Source organism: Syngnathus floridae, chromosome 2 (genome assembly GCF_059516105.1).
Source record: "Syngnathus floridae isolate MCC-2025c chromosome 2, RoL_Sflo_1.0, whole genome shotgun sequence".
NCBI lineage: Eukaryota > Metazoa > Chordata > Actinopteri > Syngnathiformes > Syngnathidae > Syngnathus > Syngnathus floridae.
In genome coordinates, this window is record NC_142414.1 from 6,866,737 (window position 1) to 6,888,377 (window position 21,641).

Genomic DNA, 21,641 nt, shown 5'->3' on the forward strand with positions numbered 1-21,641 from the left:
TCAACCAAAAAAGCATCACTTTAGGAGTTTTTTTTTTTTTTACAATGACGTCACACACATCCGGTGTGCAAAAACTCTGATTGCACCACTAGTAAATACTTCTGTCATTTGACCAAGGACGAGTCATTGCTGAAACAGGCTAAATGGCTTGACTCTGTTGTACGATTGCATCAGTTGGATCCGCAGGTACATTCTGCCTTTAATTGTTTTAACCAAACGTTGCTGGCATGGCTTAATGAATAATAAATTATAGTTTTTTTACGGTTTTTGCAGAGATCTTCAAAGTTCGGTACTCGTACCATTAAGTCCAATTCTTGAGTTATCTTTAACTTACGTACATTTGTATTTTTGTCTATGACATTTTTTGAACTGTTATGTGAGATGCGTATGAATTGAATCATCGTTTCAGTACAGCTTTTTTTTTTCTCTCTACGTTGAAATGTTAGTCTTCATATTGTGCATATATTGAGATGGTGGCTTTCCATAGTTATATAAAAAAAAAAAAGATTAAGGATAAAACTCCCGTCTTGTTTTTGATGAACACTCAGGCCATCCACACTACTATATTTTAATTTTGGTAATGATTGTGGTACTTGAAGAGATCATCATTTTTAGGTAAAATTTGGTAAATAAAGTTTGAAAACCACTGATTTACTGCAGTCTTGACACCAGTTTTGCTATAGGTTTTTGATAAACAAGAGCATGTTCCAAATTCTGGTTACATTGCCGCTGTATGAATGTAACGCCATCATTTAATCAAGGATCCCCTACGCTTTAACCAGATGAATCTGAATCTTCCATTTTTATTTTTTTATTTTGGGTGGTTGGGTGTGTAGTAAAAATTTAAATGCATTTAAGTCTTTTTTAAGTTCAGACTAAATGATAAGGATGGTACACAATCCATATAAGGTCCACTACATACCATTGTGACTAACCTGGACAATCGGGAATTAAATCCAGTTGGTGACTCACACCAGGCCTTACAAATGTATCAACTCCCTGGGAATGGACAAATGGAGACCCCTGGTCTTAGCAGGGAACAACATTTTGAGGTGCTACTCTTTTTAATGAGCCACAAACAACAACGTGCTTTTGTGGACTGTGCTGTCATCTGTAACTGTGAGAGGAGTGTGTGCGTATTCAAAAGGCTCTTGCCAATAAGCACCCAAATTTATTGAGTCCACACATGTATTTCGGTAACAGTTTGCACAAAATAAAAAAAGCACCAGTTTGTACAAATTAGAAATACATTATGATATTACTGTCATACAGTATACAGTATTTATGTACATTACGGCTTGGCAACTGGATCTCACTTTATACTCAAAACGATACTTTTTTTGCAACAGCTCATGTGATGACAACATGGCATTTTTTTATTGGCTGTTACATCTGGAACATTGCAACGCTTTTCAACTGCGATTCAAATTTCAAATCGCACCACAACTAATTGTCAACAGACTGCCACTCGTGAAAATGAGTTGTGGATCTCCAAACACTGTGCAACAGTTTAGTGGCAAGGTTAGTAGTGATCCTTGTGTAACGGTTAACAGGAAATTGCCCTCCACGATGCAGTTAAGCTATTTTTAAGTGACCTGGGTGAAAATCTTATGTAGGTGCCTTGCGACACTGCAAATACAAGACGTGACTTTTAGTGAAGTTGTTCTTTGTTTCAGTCCTTATAAAGGAATAATGCATGACATAGAGGAATAACTCCTGGGTGGAAAAATACCCATCCTGTTGTTTGATCATATGCGTACGTGACTGATGGACAAACGTCTGACACAGAAATCGATCCTCCTACGCCATCAAACAAACACTCCTTGTTTTTCAGTTCAGCTCTATTTACCTTGAGAAACGTCAACATACCCTTCCGTGAATCAGTCCACTTTACTCATCTAGCTAGCTATCAAGGCCGAGCCAGTGGAATGGCTGACTGTACTATGACAAATGTAAGGGGCACTACAATTGTGTAATAAATGGAAATAATAATATTGGGATTGGTTGTAAAATATTTCAAATGTTTAAAAAAAATTAAAAAAAAAAACGAGTCCCCCTTTTAGCTATCGATGTCATTTCCGTGGTAATATATTCTAAATTCACCAGCTGTGTGAATTGACCAGTAGATTTCCTGGTTCAATTGATAGTGAATCAGTCCTCTTCATTGGCTGTTCACATTTTGATATAATGACAACATGATGACACCAAACAATTGATCAACAGTAATTCCTATTGGATATTCTCAGGGGTTGGTGGAGGTGAGCATGTCATGTGTCATCAGCAGTTTTCAACAGAGATGCAGAACAATAGGAACAGTCACAGAAAGGCAGTAGATGACTCTGAAAATGGATTGGTTGTTTAATGGATCAAATAGCACTTGTGTATTTTGCCATTCAGCTCCCTGTACAGAGCATAAAGTTGTGCAGAAATAACAGAAACAGATTATGCAATGACAGTTACGTAAATGTACAAAACTTTACAGAAGGTCAAATTAGGTTCAAGGATAAAGGTTAAAGTGCATTTTAGGTCCATCCTGAAATTTCTCCTAAAGGCAAATATATAGAACTTTATATGAGTTGTGTGTTTACGTTTCCACTGTTTATACTGTACATAATTTCAAACTGTCCTCAATCTGTCCCAGTTCTGAAAATCAGGAAAAGTGGATGCAAAAAAAAAACAACAACAAAAAACTGTAGCAAACTACTTTTGGCTGTCTAATCAAAAGAGATATGAAATCAGTGCAAACAGGTTTTGATCATTTATCTGCTATTGAATTTTTTTTGCTGCCATATTCTCCCAACTCTCCTCATTGATCATTTCTTTCTTTTTCCCTCCCAACACAAAAAGTTTTATCTGATTTAAAGAAAATGTTTTGTTTATTTGTACACTTTTAAGAGGGTCGCCACACATTGACCCGCAACATAACAATAATATACATGATCTCGAAACAATTAGCCTGTCTTTTTAAACACTCACAATTTCCTTCTCACAGGGTTTTCAGTGTCACTAACATCCATGTTTTTGGACAGTGGGAAAAAAGCAGCACTAAACTCAAGAAAGCACAGAGAGAACATGTAAACTCTTCACAGAAAGGTCCCAACAGGCACAGATTCAAATGTGAAACGTTCTTCCAGAGAGAGCTGAACACTGGGCCACTGAACTCCAGATCAAATAAATCAATAAAAAAAAGATACCAGATGACTCAGTGAACAGTTGCTCCCATCCATTTTGATCATCCTTTCCACTGATCCTGCAGCAATAAAACCATCACATACTATATCAAGGAGTGGTTTTTACACACACGTATGCTGTGTGCATAAACGTATCAAATGAACATTATTGCTGCAATCACTTGTTATCCTGGTCCAGTACTCCATTTGCTCAAAGAATACTCAGCGTTAGTTTCACATCCTGTTCCACACATCCACATCCTAACGCTTTGAGATTCCCATGGAATGTAAAGTGCGTTACAAATAAAATGTATTATTATTTTTATTATTATTATTAAACATAAAATGAATTACTCACAGAGTATTTAAAAACAACCACATACAGTAACTTTTGCTTAATCAGTTTAGCTTAATGCTAACCAACAAGCAATGCCAAACACCATTGATGGGTGAATGAATCGGGTTGATGTTGCAGTGTTGCAACCCTTCAGGCAGATCCCGCATTGATTTGTTCACTAATGGTGTGGTTCTTATCTGGCCTGACTTCCATTTAGCATGGGTTCAATTCCCATGCACTCAGTGGCCAAACGAGGGACAGCGGTTGTCTATCCAAACGATAAAGGTGACCTGAGGTTTGGGGTGTGGCTTAAGGAGGAAATGCTCCTTTTGGTCATTAATCAGCATTAAACATGAATTTGAAATAAAGGGGAAAACAGTGTGCCTAAAATGTAAATGTGTAAATGTCACACTGTAAAATCTATATCATTGGACATCATTCCTCTGTGGGCGCTTGTGACCCAGGATGTTCAGAGCTGTGGAGGTTGTTGTCAGGGCGGGCCCATCTCCCACTGGTGGAGGTCAAGTCATTTCCTGCTCTGAGAGCCCCTGTGTCCCTCACAGCTGTCAGTTCAGTCAGAAAGCCAACTCCCACATTTGGTGAGCTTTCTTAGATAGGAGGCATTGCTATGAAGGAGTAACTGTACAAAACTATGCCAAACAAGGACTTCTTTTCATGAACTGTAATTCCAGGTTTAGAGTTGCTGAGAGTATTTTGGCATTGGTGAGTGGGAATGTTTGCAGGTGCAGATTTGTGGGATGTTTGGTATGATATGTTATCTATGATAGATAACCAGCCTATTAGCAGCACATTTTGACAGCAGGAACTTTCCTCCAGAACGAGAAACTTTATGAGGAACTTGTGTATTAGTACCATGGGAAGTGTAAATTTAATTACAGGGTGCTTAATTGAGCCCATCAAGTCCTTTGCAGTTTTAAAGGGACACAAAACACTTCTTAAGAAATTGCATATGAGTTATCATTCGGACAGATGTGAAGCCATCACCGTTTAACAGCTTCGGTTTTACAGTTTTTGCAAGCACGTGACGGCTCATTGACATTGGAACATTGTTGCAAGATGATGCTTAGCAAGATGTTATTCAATCCCTGATATAGGATATTTTCTTGACAAGCCACGTATGGGACAGACCACTGATGAAAACAGCAAACTTCCACCTGGAGAGTCACAAACTTCTGCTTGAACCCTTGGAACAACATGAAGTCAGTACCGGGAGAGCTTTACAGCTCTCCAAAGCATCCGCTGAATTGAGCATTAGTTGACGTTGAGTTACAGTGCAGCCCTCCGGATAGACTTTCCTTGGGTTTGTGTTTGGTGTTTTCATCAGTGGTGTTGGTAGCAGGCCGTCTGCTGGGGATCTTGTTTCTAGAAACTTTCTGTGGGCAGCGTAAATTGTCATTGAGTGTATGTGACAGACATACAAGTATGGTGCCGAATTGCAATCTGTGACAGACTTCTTGCCAGGTGGCAATTTTACTACCCCTAGCGACAAATAGCCATTTACGTATATAGACAAATTGGATCCTTCAATAAAAGTCGATAATACACTTTAGATCTTTTTAGTACTGCCAGACAAAAGAACAAATTGGTCTTGTTCAGACTTCAGAGGTTGCACTGTATCTGTCTTCCATCTCAAGGTAGATGAAGGAAATGTTTGTGTTAACATTCGTGCTTCATGGTAAATGCATCTGTGCTCAGTTGATATGCTGACACGGTGTCATGGGGAATTCCCTTATAGAAGAACCAGCTGTGTACAAACATGTAATAGTAATTACAGCCAGACTGCTGTTTTCAGTCTACCCGCTATGCTTGAATTCCTTGCTGTTCATCCCAATGTGCCTAAATTTGTATAAGAAGCGCAAATAGTTTTCTTTTTCAATGTTGAGTCTTTTAAGGCTTCATAAGAAATACGTGTGTGTTATTTGTAAAAGTGAAGCTGAAGAAAGCACACACATTTATTTTATTGTGTATGTATATGTGTTAGTGGATTTATGGAATTGATGAATAATGTGAATTGCCAGGCTACAAAATGGTGAAACTAGGTGCGGCATCATCCAACACTTGAGAAACCCTCAAGTTCTGTATGCTCCTTCCCACCCACAACTTCTGTCACATTGACATGGAACAATAATGGTTTGATTCAAACTGCACAGCCTTTTTCTTCATCATATATGAACTTAATTTTGCCCCATTTTGTTGCCCCTTACGACAGAACGTGATTTTAAAAACCTGCCACTTTTTTTAATGCAGGGATTAAAATGCTCTTTTTCTTTTTGTGATCGACACTGGCAAGTAGGAAGAAGCAGGAAATAATAAAACTCCTCGGATATCTGAGTGGGCTTTGCAACATGACCTTTGACCTCAAAGCGTGAGGGGATACAGCTCAGTGATCAAATAATCAACCGCCACATGGAGGAGGACGAGGAGGAGGACTAGCTGAGGATTGATGGTCCCTTTGAACGCTGGCTTCAAGGGGAAAAAAAAAGTCAAACAATCCTAATTTTCCAGAGCATGAATAACTTTTAGTATGGCGCAGTACAATTGTTCAGCACTGTACATTGTGACCACTGTAACATGTACAAAGATGTGTTTTGTCCGGGAAGAAAATACAAGATAAAGACATACGTCAGTCTGATTTTTCCAAAATAAAGTCATACATAACATTATTATATACCGTATTTGCCGGTGTATTGGTCGACCTTTTTCGATCCAAAATCGACCGAAAAAAATCGACCTCGACTTATACACCGAGTCATAAAATTTAACTTCGTATTCATCGCTTCAAATGTGATGGTAACCAAGGCCGTTTCTCATGCATCTCATTGTGCGTTGCACTTAGAAAATTTGAACCGGGCGGCGTGCGCGAGTGCGCGGCCCGCTGGAAGTCGAATGAGGCGCCGCCACCACCTCCGCGGTGCTTATAAACAGCCGATCCGCTCGGCGGGGGCTATTTTCGGCCACTTGGCTCGTGCGCACGGCCTCCCGGATGTGCCGGGCGGGTGCGCGAGCTCGCCGGCCGCTGGAAGTCGAATGAGACGCCGCGACCACCTCCGCGGTGCTTATAAACAGCCGATCCGCTCGGCGGGGGCTATTTTCGGCCACTTGGCTCGTGCGCACGGCCTCCCGGATGTGCCGGGCGGGCGCGCGAGCTCGCCGGCCACTGGAAGTCGAATGAGGCGCCGCCACCACCTCCGCGGTGCTTATAAACAGCCGATCCGCTCGGCGGGGGCTATTTTCGGCCACTTGGCTCGTGCGCACGGCCTCCCGGATGTGCCGGGCGGGTGCGCGAGCTCGCCGGCCGCTGGAAGTCGAATGAGGCGCCGCCACCACCTCCGCGGTGCTTATAAACAGCTGATCCGCTCGGCGGGGGCTATTTTCGGCCACTTGGCTCGTGCGCACGGCCTCCCGGATGTGCCGGGCGGGTGCGCGAGCTCGCCGGCCGCTGGAAGTCGAATGAGACGCCGCGACCACCTCCGCGGTGCTTATAAACAGCTGATCCGCTCGGCGGGGGCTATTTTCGGCCACTTGGCTCGTGCGCACGGCCTCCCGGATGTGCCGGGCGGGTGCGCGAGCTCGCCGGCCGCTGGAAGTCGAATGAGACGCCGCGACCACCTCCGCGGTGCTTATAAACAGCCGATCCGCTCGGCGGGGGCTATTTTCGGCCACTTGGCTCGTGCGCACGGCCTCCCGGATGTGCCGGGCGGGTGCGCGAGCTCGCCGGCCGCTGGAAGTCCAATGAGGCGCCGCGATCTCCTCCGCGGTGCTTATAAAGTGCCGATCCGCTCGGCTTGGAGCTATTTCCGGCCTCCCGTTGGTGCCGGGTGGCGTGCGCGAGCTCGCCGGCCGCGATCTCCTCCGCGGTGCTTATAAACAGCCGCATGCGCACGGCCTCCCGGAATTTGAACACATTTCGTCAATAAATTTCGCATATTGAATTTTGAAGTTTAATATAATGCAACAATTGAGCTCGACTTATACAAAGGATATATCATAAAATCGTAAATTTCCGTCGAATTTTAGGGGGTCGACTTATACACCGAGTCGACCTGTACACCGGCAAATACGGTATGTCAAAGAAAATGTTTGACAGTCTGGAAAAAAAAAGTGCATTCCAAAAATGCAACTTTAGTCTTGTAATACAACTTGAACTACTTGTATTCTGGAAAATATGCCATTATCATCTTAAAAGCAAGGTGTATTCTTAAAATAGCTTACCTTTTGTTCTCCAAAACAGGATGTCATTACTATGTTCCTTACCTTCCCCCCCCCCTTAAAAACCCCAAAAGATTATTCAGGATGTGTTTTTTTTAAAAAAAAATGACACATCAAAATCATATCAGGGCTATTAGACACCTAAAGTTAGGTAGGCGTAATTGGTTTAATATGTTTTCTTTCTTGATGCACACGTCAAATGTACCTTATGTAGGGACACACAACATAATTTATAACAAATTATTTTGCAGACCATCAAGATATGGCATATGACCCCTGGACCGCTCTATTCCACAGAATGAGGTCATCTCTGACTGCACAGCATTTTATTAGCAACAGAAGAATTTGTGTGTTTGTGTGTATGTGTGCGTTTCTTGCTCAGCGCCGCTGCATAGTTCACAATCCTAGGCCATGACAAAGTAAGCAGTTCCTTTTCCCTGTATTTTCTCCTTTCATTCTTCCACCCTCTAATCCAGTTTTTTCGTCTGCCCTAGTCCCGCTCCATCATTTCCTGTTGAGTCACCATGAGCAAGAACTATTATTGGATGATTAATTCAGCTGAAAATCACCACACGCTGCCACTCGTCACAGCATGTCGCTGGAAAAAGAAGAGTAACAGATTACGAGGAAGAAATCAAAAGGTTTTTTTCCTTGAAACCTTGCTATAACACTAAGGTGAATGGAATTAACCGCACCAGTCAATGAAGATCCATTGCTCTGGGCTGTTTGATGTGTCATAACTGACTTAAGAGGGAGGAGGTGATGCCATCGTGAGGTTAAAGCCCACGTTAAAAGCGTGGGCAGCATGTGCCCCCGTGTGCGAGGGAGGGCAGCAGGGGGCGGGACTCTCTGACAGTTGACTCATTCAAAAAACAGCTTGTGACTCACAGTGCAAGTTCCTGGAGCAAATCAGGCACTTGTGTGCATCTGTTTTGTTGTGAGGACTGAATGACTCCGTTAAGGATAAGACAACTCCAGTTTGACCTTTAGCTCTGTCTTAACGTGCACATAGGGTATACGTACTGTACTTGTGTCAGATTTGACTGCAGGACAGTCTAGTGTCAGCCGACACATGCATCGGGTCAAAGTTTGCACTGATTTTACGGTGATTCAATCATGACATCATTGTGGTACACACCCTTTTTGCCAGTGTACACCAGCGGAGCCTGTTCCTAAAAGTAATTCTATTTTTAGTGTATCTTCCAGGTTTTTTCCGTAGTATACGATATTCTGTTCAAATGTCTTTTTTAAACTCATAAGAGATGTGAATTTGAAATTAAGAAAATAGCCTAAATGAGAGCTAAAACATCATCAAACACAAATATCTCACTGACACTTCAATAGCTCTGCAAATAAAAAGTTTTTACTAAAAAATGATCCACCTGAGCACAGAGAAAAACAAATTAGTCAGACATGATGTGTTCTATTAAGGCCCACTAACAATGCGCTGTTGATTACGTCATCATTAAAACGACACCTCCCAACATTCACTTCACTATCATCCTACGTGCAGGACAGACGTCCTCAATGTACTTATGTTATGATTAATATTTATTTTTTGTACTGATTCTTTTTGCACTTAGTCCTACACTTACACTGTAGTTTAGTTGTAAATTTCAGTGAGTTACAATATGTTGAATGTAATACTGTAATCGTTTTTTGTGTGTTTGTTATTATTCTGGGCGGTTATATTATAGTGCCTGATTTTAAAAAAAAAAACGATAATTAGGTAGGTACTCGGTAGATAGGTACAGTAGAGATAAACGTGAGCCCTTGAAAAAAATAGATAGATTGATACCGATAGATACATAGAGAAAGAGAAAGCAATCCTTTTATTAGCGCACAGTAAATTCAAGAATGTGACCAATTACGTCATACATCCGCGAGCTCTGTATCATAGTGTTGTGTAATAAACACGGAAGTGAGTACGCAGCCGGCGCATGACGTCACGACAGGAGCAGCCACCGAGCTTGGACATGACGACCGCATTTATGAACGCCATTCACTTACCGTCGACGTACAACGTGAGCTAACAAGAAAATAACCCGCCTTAGCAAGCTAAACAATAGCTAGTAACTGGAAATGTTTTCGTTTTGTGGCCGAAGCCGACTACCGTTAGCCTCACGTTAGCCTTGACGTCACTACAATGACTAGGCGGACGTGTACTCCGTGGACTGTTGGACGTGATGCTACGTGAGCTAGCAACCTGAGCTAACCTGCAGGGGGAGACAAAGCAGCACCATCAGGTCAAAACCAACTTTCCCCCCCATTTATTAAACTAAAGTTAGATAGATAGCCCGATAGATAAATAGATCGAGAGCTAAAGAGATAGCCATAATCTAAATGTTCTATAGTAATGCATGATGTGGACGATAATCGCAAAGCACTGAATAGCCGTCAGGCGTAGCTGGCAAATGCCCTGTGAGTAGGACGTGTGTTTGGGTGCTGTTGAGGCGATATTTAGTTTTTTTGTGCAATGCAGGGGCTGAGCTACAGGGTAGTTAGGGGTGGCCAGGATTCATCGCAATACAGCACATGTTTGAAGAATTTGTCTAGAATAGAATGTTTGGTGCTTGTCAAAGTCAGTTGCATTATTTTTACATTTACATTTTTACAAAAAAAAAACATGGCTGAAGAGTCATTGTTTATCATACCATCCACAATCATAGTTTTATGAAATAAATTGCACATATCCACAACCATGCTCAACACATTCAGAATATCCTACAAGCAAAAGCAAACCAAAATCAAAAACAGAATTTAGAATTCTGAGAAACGATTTCCATTTCCATCCTTTTGTGCCATAAATTATGAGTTGAATCAATTGCAGTTTGCATAACTGATCTCTGATCGATGCATGAGCTAGAAATAGAAGCAAGGACAAATAAAATTCCTTCATAAACTCAGCCAAATATTGACTTTTACTTAGTCTTGATCCTGCTTGTATTATGAGTGTGATGAGCAAGGTTGTGGATATTGTGTGCATGTTATTTTACGAGACCTTGAGGTGAGAATGACTTGAGTTGGGAGGTTGCTCTAGCATGCTGATGTTCTTCTTGGCCAAGAATTGCCAAATGTGATCAGGGCAATGGGACCCGGGGCGCTGTCATGTTTTTTTCCGCAACTCACCTCTTCTCGTACACTGAGCTTTGGCCCATTTTGCATGCCACTGCCGTGTGTGTGTGTGTGTGTGTGTGCGTGTGTGTGTGCACGCGTGTGTGTACTCATTCCACAAACATGCACATAAGGTTCATTGAAGACTTTAAATAGTTTTTAGCTGTGGATGTATACGTAATAGATGGAGGGATCTAATATCTGCAGTTAGTCACATTAAAATGTTGAAATGTAAATGTGCTACTATTCCAGTCAAATATTCTACAGTCACGTTTAGTGTGATTACATCCTGCTCTTTTATGTAAATATGAAATAGTATTTATGTACTAGATGTGATACTTTTATTATAATCTTGCCATGTTATTTCAAGTAATTAATTTGCCCCATTGAACTGTATTCCCTGCACAGACAAACGATGAGCATATGTCATACAAACTTTAAAAAAAAAAAAAGTGCAGTGTTTTCAAAAAACTTTAATCTAGTCGACTCTTGTGTCCTTTCTCAGACTGGAGACGCGCTCTCACTCTCATGAAACATGAGGCGATCTGTCCGAGGTCGATCACAGGAAGAAAATCGTAAGTTACATCGCACAAGGTGGAACTTTGTGGCTCTTATTGCTCACAAACACAATGCCTTATCAAAAACAATTCTCAGTGATTATACTGGACCAACAACAATGTAGAAATGTTTAAATAATCACACACTCTCAGAAAAATATGCTTGTCCCTTTACCAGGTACATTATTGTGACTTGTACCTGTAGTTCCAGACAGTTTTGCCCTATCTGTTTCACCCAAAAAACAATTACATATAAACAATTATTTTGTATGATTAAATTACAATTTCGTTTTTTAAATGCAGCTGAAAATGACCTACAAAAATTGAAGCTACAATATCGTCAAGCTGTAAAAGACAAACAGGCATACGATGACAAAATTCAAGCACTCCTCCTGAAAGACAGGCAAGTGGGTTACTTTTTTATTCTTTTTATTCGAATCAACTTTTATTGATCATTTGTGTCCTTGCCCCACAAAAACATGAGTGCTCAGTCTCCTCCTGTTGACTTGAAGTGCAATTTTATTTGTCGTTTTTCATGTATAAGCAGCAGGGAGATCCAAAGGCTCCAGACTGAACATGACGAAATGCAACACATCCTCACCATCGCTCATAGTAATTCCAACCAAAAGAAAGAAGTCAATGCTACGTCAGATCTTAATAGTCTTTTGAACAATGAGGAGAAAATAGAGGAAGAGCTACAGTTGAACAAAATCAAACTAGTGGCTTTCAAAAAGGAGGTGAGAACTGTTATGCTAAAGAAAGTTGCTTTAATGCTGCACAGTGTCATGCTAATACCCCACCTTTGACTTTCTTTCCAGATTGTAGAATGGGAGAGGAAGCTGGTCGCACAGAGGGGGCTGACTGCACCGCATAATGCAAAATGTGAAGACACTTCCATCAAGGATATCTTGTCGAAAGAGGACAAACTATACAAGGTCAGTGCTTCATCACGAGCATCTATCAGCGTTCAAAGCCGAAAGCAGTCACGTAACATTCCTTTTTAAAGGGTCACATATGCTTCAATGAGCTGATGATTAGGAACGGCCAGTTAAAGCAGGAAATAGATACGCTGGAGATGCAAAAGAGCGAGTTCCTGCAAATTCAGCTTCAGCTGAGGAAGGTCAGTCCCGTGAAAGCTCCTGTTCAAATGTTTCTGTAAAATACATTATGCAATTGTTTTTAGCATTGCTCTAGTTTGTCACTGCAGGAATGCGAAAATTGCTTCTGAACGGCAAATGTTTGCTGATGACCGTGTTGTCTTCTCCAGGAGTTGCAATCCCTCCGCAAGGAAATTTCTGACTTGAGCGCTATGTGTACTAAAGCCAACAACGCCAGGTGAATCTTTATCTTTACATCTTAGTAGTTTCTTTACCTGTTCAACCACAAGTGCACATATGCAAGTTGATCTGATTTTTTTTTATCTTCCAAAAGTAAGTGAAGGAACTGTTCTTTACACATGCTAAATGTCCATCAAATCCACTATATTCAGGTTGTGGGTAAACTCGAGCCTATGCCAGCTGACTTTGGGCGAGAGGTGGTCTGCACCATAAACTGGTCAATCCGAATTCCCATGAGAACAAACATTCTTTAACAATTTTAACAGTTTTAGTTTTCAATTTGCCTATCGTTTTGCAATGTGGGAGGAAGCAACTTCTATGAAACCGTGTTAAGATATAAAAATAATTTTAAAGTTGCATGAATTTCTACACATGCGCGATAACCTTTAATTGACTCATCACACCATACAAACTGAAGTGGGAGCAATTCCGAAAGAGGATGCAGTTATCCCACTGCCTTGTAAAGTTGTGGCATGAACAAAACACAAAGGGGTTCCAGCAAACCAACCTCTTTTGAGCTAAAGCTGCTGAAAGACATTACAGTATTGGATCGTCTTAAAATATCTATGGAGTTGGTAGTCATGCTCACGTAAATAAAACCTAGCGTCAGTATGACCTCTAGTGGACACATGTGGCAAAAGCAGTTCAATTTATCGAAAAAATGACACGGTGTTCTGTACACCACTTTGCAACACCTCTGGTCTATATTGGACTGATAGACTGGCCACCAGTCCAGGGTGTACACCTCGTTGCACTTGCACCCAAAGCCAGTTGAGAAAAGCTCCAGCTCACCAGTGAACCATTGAAGGGATGGAAAAATAAGTGATGCAATGTTTAATTTTCATCCTTAAAGCGTTTGACAGTTCGTTAACCAATGCGGCGACCCTTAGCGTTACAATCCAGGTAAAACAGAAGAAGCTGAAGGAACAAAAGGCTCAGTTTGAAGCTCAGTACACTCAAACAACAACCAACTTGGAGCATGAAATCGCCACACACTGCAATCTTGAGGCTATGGTCAATGTCAAGAATGCCGGTGATGAGGGCTCCGACCGTGAAAAAGGTGATATTATATGATACTGTAGTGGATGGATGGCTGCTTAATAGACAAGCACTCATCTGTCTAAGAACCAGCATGAATATGATATTTCTGGACAAAAAATAACAAAGCATATACTCTAAATCTGAGGGTAAATGCTTTTAAAAATTCCCACAGAGGATCTGCTGGAGCATCTTGAAAGGTTGACTTATTTGGAAGATACCATCAGGAAAATCTTGATAGAGACGGGAGAGAGTGACCTGGACACATTGGTGGAAAACTTTTTAGCATGTAGGTCAAAATTCAATAAATTGAGAAGTCAAACTAGTGATTTTCCTTTATAAAGTATTTTGTGTTTTATTTTTTTTCATCAGTGGAGGAGGAGAACTATTCCTTACTGAGCTACGTCAACTGTCAGCACTGGCATATAGAGGACATTAAGCATCAGATCGCTCAGGTTAGTTCTACAACACTGGGTCAATGGAAAAATTCAGTTCAATTGTCATTTGACTTGATGCAGCGCTTGCTCTGTTCCACCCACAGCTTTACAAGGAGAGTGAGTTCTTTGTTACTGAGCAAAAACAGCAAGCTCAGGACCGCCAAGCTCTTCAGGCAGCCATTTCCACCAAGCAAAAGACGATTGAAGAGCAGCTGAGCGGCTACAAACAGCGAATTGCTTTCCTGGAAAAGATTGTAAATAGGCTTAAAAAAGGTACAGCAGAGCAGCCAAGCATCCGATGTGTGTTGCAGACCGTGTAAAAGGACTGAACAATGCTTTTGGCTGATATGAAAAGCTTTGTCATGCATGCGACAATTGGTATCTGGTAGACTAGCTTAATGTTGCTTGACCACCACCAATTGCTTTATATTGTTCCTTTCCCTGCAAGAAAACCAATGTCAATTGATGGTCAGGCGTTGCAAAGTTTGCTGCTGTCATCTCGTGGTGATGCTCTGAAATGCACTTACATTTTGAGCTTTTTCTTGCATCTCAAGACAAAACAGTGATTTCTTGTATATGTATATGAAAACTAATGCAATCAAGGCACTCCTATCTCTAGGCATCGCTAAATAGAAAGTCCAGCTCGGCCCAACAGTGAGGCTAAGTAGTATAGAAAATTGATGAATGTATAACTGGACAAATATCCAAGAATGCTCTCCTTTGCCACCTGCTTATTTTGACACATCACCTAATCCATCAGAATCGCCTTTATTGCGTACACAGTACATCAAAATCTGAGCGCTGCTCCCTTTGGTGCAAAAAGCAAATCAAAATAAAAAAAGCATTAGAGCACACGAAATAAAATGTGAAAAGCATATAAAATATACAGAAAAGGCAGTTACTCATACCCACATTGTTATTTCCCAGGTGTCCAAACTTTACTTGACATTAGCTATGAGAGCATGGACATGTCTAGCACTTTGAGCTCTTGCGACGGACCTCTGGATGATCATATGACGGCATGCTTGAAGCTAGTGGAGGAAAAAGTCAGCGAGTTCCTGAATCTGCAGTCCGTTATTCTCTTCCAGGAGACCTTAACACAGTGTGTATGTGCACTTGTTACAAGACGTGTCACACTTTCTGGTTTACCCTCTTGTATACACGGAGAATACTCAATATCATATTACTCTGCCTTCTCACCCTTAGGACCTCGCTAGTGATGGATTTGGTTCCATAGCGGATCAATTTCGAGGGAAGGGGAACACCCCAGCAGTCAACCTGTCCGCTGCAGCTTCAACCCCGCCCCCTGAGTAGGGCTTATTCCTTACCTACTTCATTAAATCAGAACCAGATGTAACAGCCAAGGACCAAATACGTTAGTGTAAATATATATATAGCCATAGAGTGGAGCACAACAAAAGTGGTATGCCTCAAACGCCAATATTCAAATCACCAGGCGAAACAAAACAAACTGGTTCCATTCAGTATGATGTGAACATCTACAATTTTTTTTTTTTTATCACAGTAGATGCTAATGTGAAAAGCATGTAGTTGAAAGAAGGGCTTATTTGTGAAAACGATTTGTAAAAAAATCTATACTTGTGATGAACAACCTTTTCAATCTTCTAGAAAAAAAAAACCTAGTGATTATAAGACCCGCTAAGAAACAGCTGGATCAGTTGCACATTACTTTTTAGTGTAATAAGAGAAGTGCTTTGTGAAGGCAATCATAGTCATCAAGATGAACACTATCAAAGACATTGTGACATCTATACTTTGCAAAGATTGATCAACATGCTGGGACCTTTTCATCTGAGGTATGTGCTTCCAAGCTCTGAATATTTTGCTAGACTTTACATGAGAAATGAAATGATTATTTGAGGGTTAGGGGTGAGGTGTTAGACCTTGGCACCAGCTGGCCCATGCAGTTTGGCATATAAAAGCACTACCATAAAAATGAACAGAACTCTTGAGGCTCTACAGTACATGTTGTCAAAGGTACATCAACAAATTATTATGCAAAACCTGTGAATTGTGTTCATGTTGTCGTCACGGGGTGTTGTGTTTATTTTTGGTATAAGGCTGTAACCCAAAGATAAACATTCCCAGTCTCTAGGAGAGCATAAGAATTTGAACGTGCAAATCCTTGCATTTTTCAGGTCTTTTAGTTGCCCTGATAAATTTGTCTAAAATTTGTGTTATTGATCATTTTCATGGGGGGAGGGGGGATACAAATTGAAAGTACTGTATATTATGTGATATGCAGAGAGGACAAAGCCCGGAAAGGCAGTCGTTCAGCAAGCAAAGGAGGAAATGAGAGGATGGCTTCCCACGGCAGCACAAAAGTGGGTGAGTATATGAGAGGACCAGTGACAGGAAATTTCATTTATGTTGGATTACATATATCACTAAAATGAGGGTTTCGTCTTCAGATTCAGAAAGAAAACACGAAGACTAGGGGTCTGGTGTTGTGCATAGAACATGCACCAACAATGAGCTGCTCTGCATTAGCCATTCATACTTGGATGATGGCAAATAGTGAGGCTGGTCCTGATGTGCAGATGTTTCCATGTGGACTACGGCAGTTTTCACGCACATGTTCACTTTCAATATGGATCAGAGTCAGTGTTTTACACCGGATCCCTGATAAACTGCTTCTCCAGAATTGTGCTCGTAGCGATGGCCCGTCAAAGCACAAAACTGGACTGGGAAAAAAACCCTCTGGACTTTGAAATGAATCTGTCAATCTTTAATTAACACAGTTACTTTGTGTTATGACACTTGCATTTAGTTTCAACTTGAAGCAGAGTGGATGGCAATGGAACTAAAAATAAGTTGATGGTTATGAATTCTTGGACATGAGTAGCTTTTGAAGACCTCAATTTATTTTTAATTCAACCATTGGCTTGCAATTACATGGCATGTGCAAGATAAGAGCAACAAGACGACAGGACAGTAAAACCTCAAATTTGTATTCTATAATTTTTTATCATCAAGCCATTCTGAATATCCTGTGGGAAATGTATATCACCTGAGGGTGGAAGAAAAATATACTGAACAAGAAAAGTGAGGGGAAATGGATTAATGAGTGTATAAAATGAGTGGCTTCAGGATCTGACTTCTTTGAGGATATCCAGTGCCCAATGAGTAAGTACATCTTACGTTTCGATTCTTTATGACAGATAAAAAAAAAAAAAAAAAACACTTGGGTGTTTCAGAACCTTTGACTAGATCAAACATCCTTCATTGGGTCACCAGGTATACACTTAAAAAGTCATTGTCTATGTGCAAAAAAGTCATTGTCTATATGCATGTACAACCTGACAGTCTTCAAGTATTGCTTTTGGGTCAATATGAGACTGCATGCTATGGTGGGAAAATGAACCTTCTAATGTGCTACATGAACGACATGTATTTTTCCCTACTCTGGATGGCAGTCTGTTTTGGGCTGAAATCACACTGATTTGCCATTTTTTAAACTAAACCAACAGTGCCGTCTCGAGGAGTTGAGAAATACAACTGGTTCATGAAGCACATCTGAAACATTTTCCCATCAACATCAATGTCACAGCCAGTTGACATTCAAACAAATTAAGCATCAACAGAATATAATAACATACTGATCACAAACGTATTCCAAGTATACTCAAGTACAAACATGATTGCTGAATAATCCTGAAGTAAATCATTACTATTTTCCTCAATGGTATTATTTAAGAGATCCAGAGTGGTCCATGTGAATCACCCTATTTTCCCGTCGTGATCGCTCCGCCTCAAACACCAGCAAGTGGCTCCTCAGTGTCTCCTCAGGACCAGAAGTGATAAGTGATGGATCATTGTGCTGTGTGCACAAAGTCAAAATGCTTACATTAATTCTTTGAGCATGAGATTTCTGCTGTAATGGAAACAACAGTTCTGACTCATAAGAATCAAAGAACTCACAGTCACAGCAGAAATGAAGGCGTCTATCAAGCTGTAATCAGCTTGAGAGTGTCCGGACATGCCAAATTTCACAGGGCAACCCACGTTCGCTACATATTTGGTGGCTTTTTGGGTCAGAAAGTCGAACACACGAATCTCGTTGTCTTTAAATGACAACTCTCCCTGTAAAGTGGTACTTGAGATGTCATTTTGAAGGCTAATGGATTTTGAATGATATATCACAATCGAGGTTCTTTGTACCTTGCTGCCATAGATGGTTGTTTTACGTTTGCAGATATCCTCAGTGAAAGCCACCATAGAAAAGGCTGCAGTCAGACCACCTTCAAACTCCATGTTAACAACCTAGAGGAGTAACAACAGGACAATTCGTATCATCAGGGGCAGGAACCCTTTTGACTCTTAAGTGGATAAACACAACCTGAGACCTCTTTTTCGAAGTGTTGTTTACATCCGACTAAACTGCTGCTTGCTGTGAAGTGAATTGAGTTCACCACCACACAGGACTCTTACCTCAAGTTTTTCCTCGCAATTGGGGGGGGGGGGGGGGGGGGGGGGGGGATCGCCTGAACACTGCATAACTCATGTCTTGAAAAACATCACGGTATTTTCAAGTATTGAACATCAGCATTTCAAGTAGAAGGTTTAACCTGATTGCTGCAGACGTCATTGTCGCACTCGTAGACACATCGACCGTACGGTCCAGTCCTCAGAGCCTCAGTTACTGTCTCGATGTCTGGCAAAGAGTTGGGGCAGATCACTGACACTGGCCAGCCGATGTGACCCTAAAGTGGAAATAGAGATAAACCAATATTAAGCATGCAAAATGTACATGTCCTACAATGCTCACCTTTTTCACTCTGTCCAGGTAGATTTTGCTTGCCGAGTATGGACAGGTGTCCTCAACTGAACAGTCCAAACAGCGATCACTAGCCCCTGTTGGCTAACGTGACGTATCTCACACGTACATATAAAACTTAATGCATTTTAACAATCCTTTATTTGAAGCTCCCCCAAAGTATAAGAATACCTTGTTTTCTGGACTGAAGTGGCTGACGAAACCAAATGACGTCACTTTCAAACACCTGCAAGAACAAAAAACTGCAATGTCATCCATTCCATCTATTCCTCCTTTGTGTCAGAACGTTTTACCTGCGTGTTCCAGCCCATTGATGTATCAAGTCAATATCGTGGCATGATTTGGTCAGAAGAGAAAAAGAGCTCTCCGCTTCATTCCTCCAGTTTCCACGAACAAAGGAATGAGCAAAATGATAAAAGCCGACCTGAAGAGAGAGGTGGATCGCGTATGTGTGTATAGGCATACACAATTACATATTTTGAGGAAGTTTATTTTTAATCCTGCTCACTGGCTCCAAGTGCTGAATGTGGATCACATCACCAATGACATTGCTGTCAATCAGCTCCTGGAAAAACAGGATTCAATTCCATTTTTAAAGATGAAAAAAAGGAATTTTGGGGCAAAAATGAATAGCATTATTCAGTAATTTATTCAAATTATACTGAAGAATTTTTTTATGTTAATTTTAATCAGTTCAATTTCATCCTGCCTACCCAGGTTTCCAACCAGCTCAGCAGCAGTATTCAATCTACAATCAATACCCAGATTTAGACCTACTTGGAAAATGTTTTAAGTGAGAGAAATTCCAACCATCAAACCACCTTTATCCTGCGGAAGGTGGGATCGTATCGTAGAACATGACCCACACACAGCATCACACCACTCTGACGGCAAGCCTTCACAATCTCGATGCAATCTTCAGCTGTTGCCTGAAGTCACAAATAGGTGCAGCAATACATTACAGCAAGATGCAAATGAAAAAAAATCGCAGCGTTTGACCACCAGAGTGCATTGTTTTATATTTCACACGAATAAGTAATTCAGCCGGTATATTCATGTGTATAGACAACCTCACTGTTATTTCTGAGTTCTATTATGCAGGTGACTAGAGAAAATGCCTTTTCCTTGAAATCACAAGGTTTATAACAAAGCATTTTTGCTTATGAGCCTAAATAAGTTGTTTTTTGGGAGTGCAATTCAAATTCATACAAAGCAGACCCAAGTGAGTTTGTGATGTGCGACAAAAACGATAGTTGGAGACCACAGCAAACATTCACTTATCACTCACGGCCATTGGTTTCTCCAGGAGAACATGGTAGCCCTTCTTTGCAAAAGCCACCGCAGGCTCCTGAAACATAAAAACAGACTAAAATATGATACAAAAAAAAAAAAAAAAAAGGGATGTGGCAAGACACCAATACGAATATTGGCATAACTCACCTTATGAAGGCTGTCTGGTGTGCAAATTATAACAGCGTCTGCACATTTCTCTCTTTCAGCTAAAATGCGCCAGTCTAGGAAAGGCAGCAATGTAATTTGGAACAAGGCACATCACAGTCAAGGTGCTTCATGCTCACCTTCACACAGGGTTTCTTCTTCAAGCTTGTACAGATGTTTGAACTTAGTGCGGGCAAACTTCCTTGGATCAGCCACTCCAACAATCTGCAATAATATAGTGTCATAGCTCATTGTTGCGGCTTTAGATTTTATTTCAGGCTCCAGCACCCTGTTGATTTCTCTGATGTAATCGAATCAATAAGCAATTTCAGCACATTTGTTAAGTCAGCAATGTGTATCAAATTGGTAGCCCTTTCGCATTAATTACTTAAGAACTACCTCTCAATTTAAAAAGGTTTGTCTTCTGGTGTACCTTCGCACGGTCCGGATGGATGATTGAATAGCGAGAGTAGATCTCCCCTCGACAACCTGCTCCCACTACGATGAGCCGGACAGGTGGACTCATGTTAACGTTCCGCACTCCTCTGTGCCTGTCAAGGCGGTTTCTTCTGAGCAGCGTTAACTGGTATTTGTTCTTTTAGAATCGATACTTTACGTATGGAATTTGCGGAGGCTTCCTTATTCAACTACATTACCACGCCCAACAACAACAACAACAGAACCTTGAAGTTGTCAGTCACAAGCCCCGCCCTGTTGCATTCAGGAGCTGCTGCGAATTGTCAGGTTTGATTTGGAAAGTGCCTCACAATAGTGTATTCATCAATCTGTTTATTTTCTATTCTGCGTATTTTCGTTAGTTTAGAAGATTGTTGAGTGTAAATAATAATAATAATAATAATAATAATAATAATAATAATAATAATAATAATAATAATAATAATAATAATAATAATAATAATCAACACTGTCAAACAAATATGTAAGACCGACGGGGTGATCATTCTTGCGGTTTATACTTAAAATGTACACACTTCGTCAAAATAAACGGACACTAAATACTTTATATATTTAATGGTTTGGTACCTGTGGGTTAATACACTCATGACATCAGAATAGTTTAGGTCTTATCGAGTAATTACAAAAAAAAAAAACAAAAAAAAAACGCTTACCACGAATGTGGCAATTAAACTCGTGATGTCAATCAACTGCCTTTAAAAACTGCAGA

The 21,641-nt window shown here is 40.8% G+C and overlaps 2 protein-coding genes across 11 annotated transcripts; one reads left to right on the forward strand and one right to left on the reverse strand.

The window, feature by feature from the left end:
* The first annotated feature begins 57 nt into the window (after positions 1-57).
* Positions 58-17,920, forward strand: LOC148401422 (coiled-coil domain-containing protein 63-like). Of its 10 annotated transcripts, none has more exons than XM_088368560.1 (17): positions 58-186; positions 7,989-8,156; positions 8,232-8,412; positions 11,357-11,426; positions 11,712-11,811; positions 11,956-12,145; positions 12,227-12,343; positions 12,415-12,528; positions 12,676-12,743; positions 13,636-13,805; positions 13,959-14,072; positions 14,156-14,238; positions 14,325-14,493; positions 15,148-15,326; positions 15,427-15,530; positions 16,487-16,569; positions 16,653-17,920. In XM_088368560.1, exons 4-17 carry the CDS (start codon positions 11,387-11,389, stop codon positions 16,676-16,678), a joined length of 1,557 nt encoding a protein of 518 aa, XP_088224686.1. In that variant the 5' UTR covers positions 58-186; positions 7,989-8,156; positions 8,232-8,412; positions 11,357-11,386; the 3' UTR covers positions 16,679-17,920. The 10 variants fall into 10 exon arrangements, 7 of the variants coding, with proteins under 7 accessions (XP_088224686.1, XP_088224688.1, XP_088224689.1 ...); XM_088368562.1 differs by having other exon boundaries at positions 8,232-8,378; XR_015857069.1 differs by lacking the exons at positions 58-186; positions 7,989-8,156; positions 8,232-8,412 and adding exons at positions 9,332-9,983; positions 16,109-16,218 and having other exon boundaries at positions 15,427-16,037.
* LOC148401423 (uncharacterized) lies at positions 17,084-21,150 on the reverse strand. Its single transcript, XM_088368566.1, has 13 exons — positions 20,889-21,150; positions 20,596-20,680; positions 20,459-20,532; positions 20,307-20,366; positions 19,840-19,947; positions 19,527-19,583; positions 19,312-19,442; positions 19,190-19,244; positions 19,010-19,102; positions 18,810-18,944; positions 18,403-18,504; positions 18,163-18,324; positions 17,084-18,061 (listed from the first exon to the last, which is right to left on the reverse strand). The coding sequence occupies exons 1-13, from the start codon at positions 20,979-20,981 to the stop codon at positions 17,930-17,932; spliced, it is 1,287 nt and encodes a 428-aa protein (XP_088224692.1). The 5' UTR covers positions 20,982-21,150; the 3' UTR covers positions 17,084-17,929.
* Positions 21,151-21,641: the final 491 nt, after the last annotated feature.

Bases quoted from the DNA above. Each gene is read 5' to 3' on its own strand.
- LOC148401422 (XM_088368560.1), top strand. From the start codon at position 11,387: ATGAGGCGATCTGTCCGAGGTCGATCACAGGAAGAAAATC. The intron at 12,344-12,414 runs GTCAGTGCTTCA...TCCTTTTTAAAG, and splicing joins AAGAGGACAAACTATACAAG to GGTCACATATGCTTCAATGA. The intron at 16,570-16,652 runs GTGAGTATATGA...TTTCGTCTTCAG, and splicing joins CCACGGCAGCACAAAAGTGG to ATTCAGAAAGAAAACACGAA.
- LOC148401423 (XM_088368566.1), bottom strand. From the start codon at position 20,981: ATGAGTCCACCTGTCCGGCTCATCGTAGTGGGAGCAGGTTGTCGAGGG. The intron at 19,584-19,839 runs GTGGTTTGATGG...CTGTTTTTCCAG, and splicing joins CCACCTTCCGCAGGATAAAG to GAGCTGATTGACAGCAATGT. The intron at 18,062-18,162 runs GTGAGTTCTTTG...TTGTGCACACAG, and splicing joins CCTTCATTTCTGCTGTGACT to CACAATGATCCATCACTTAT.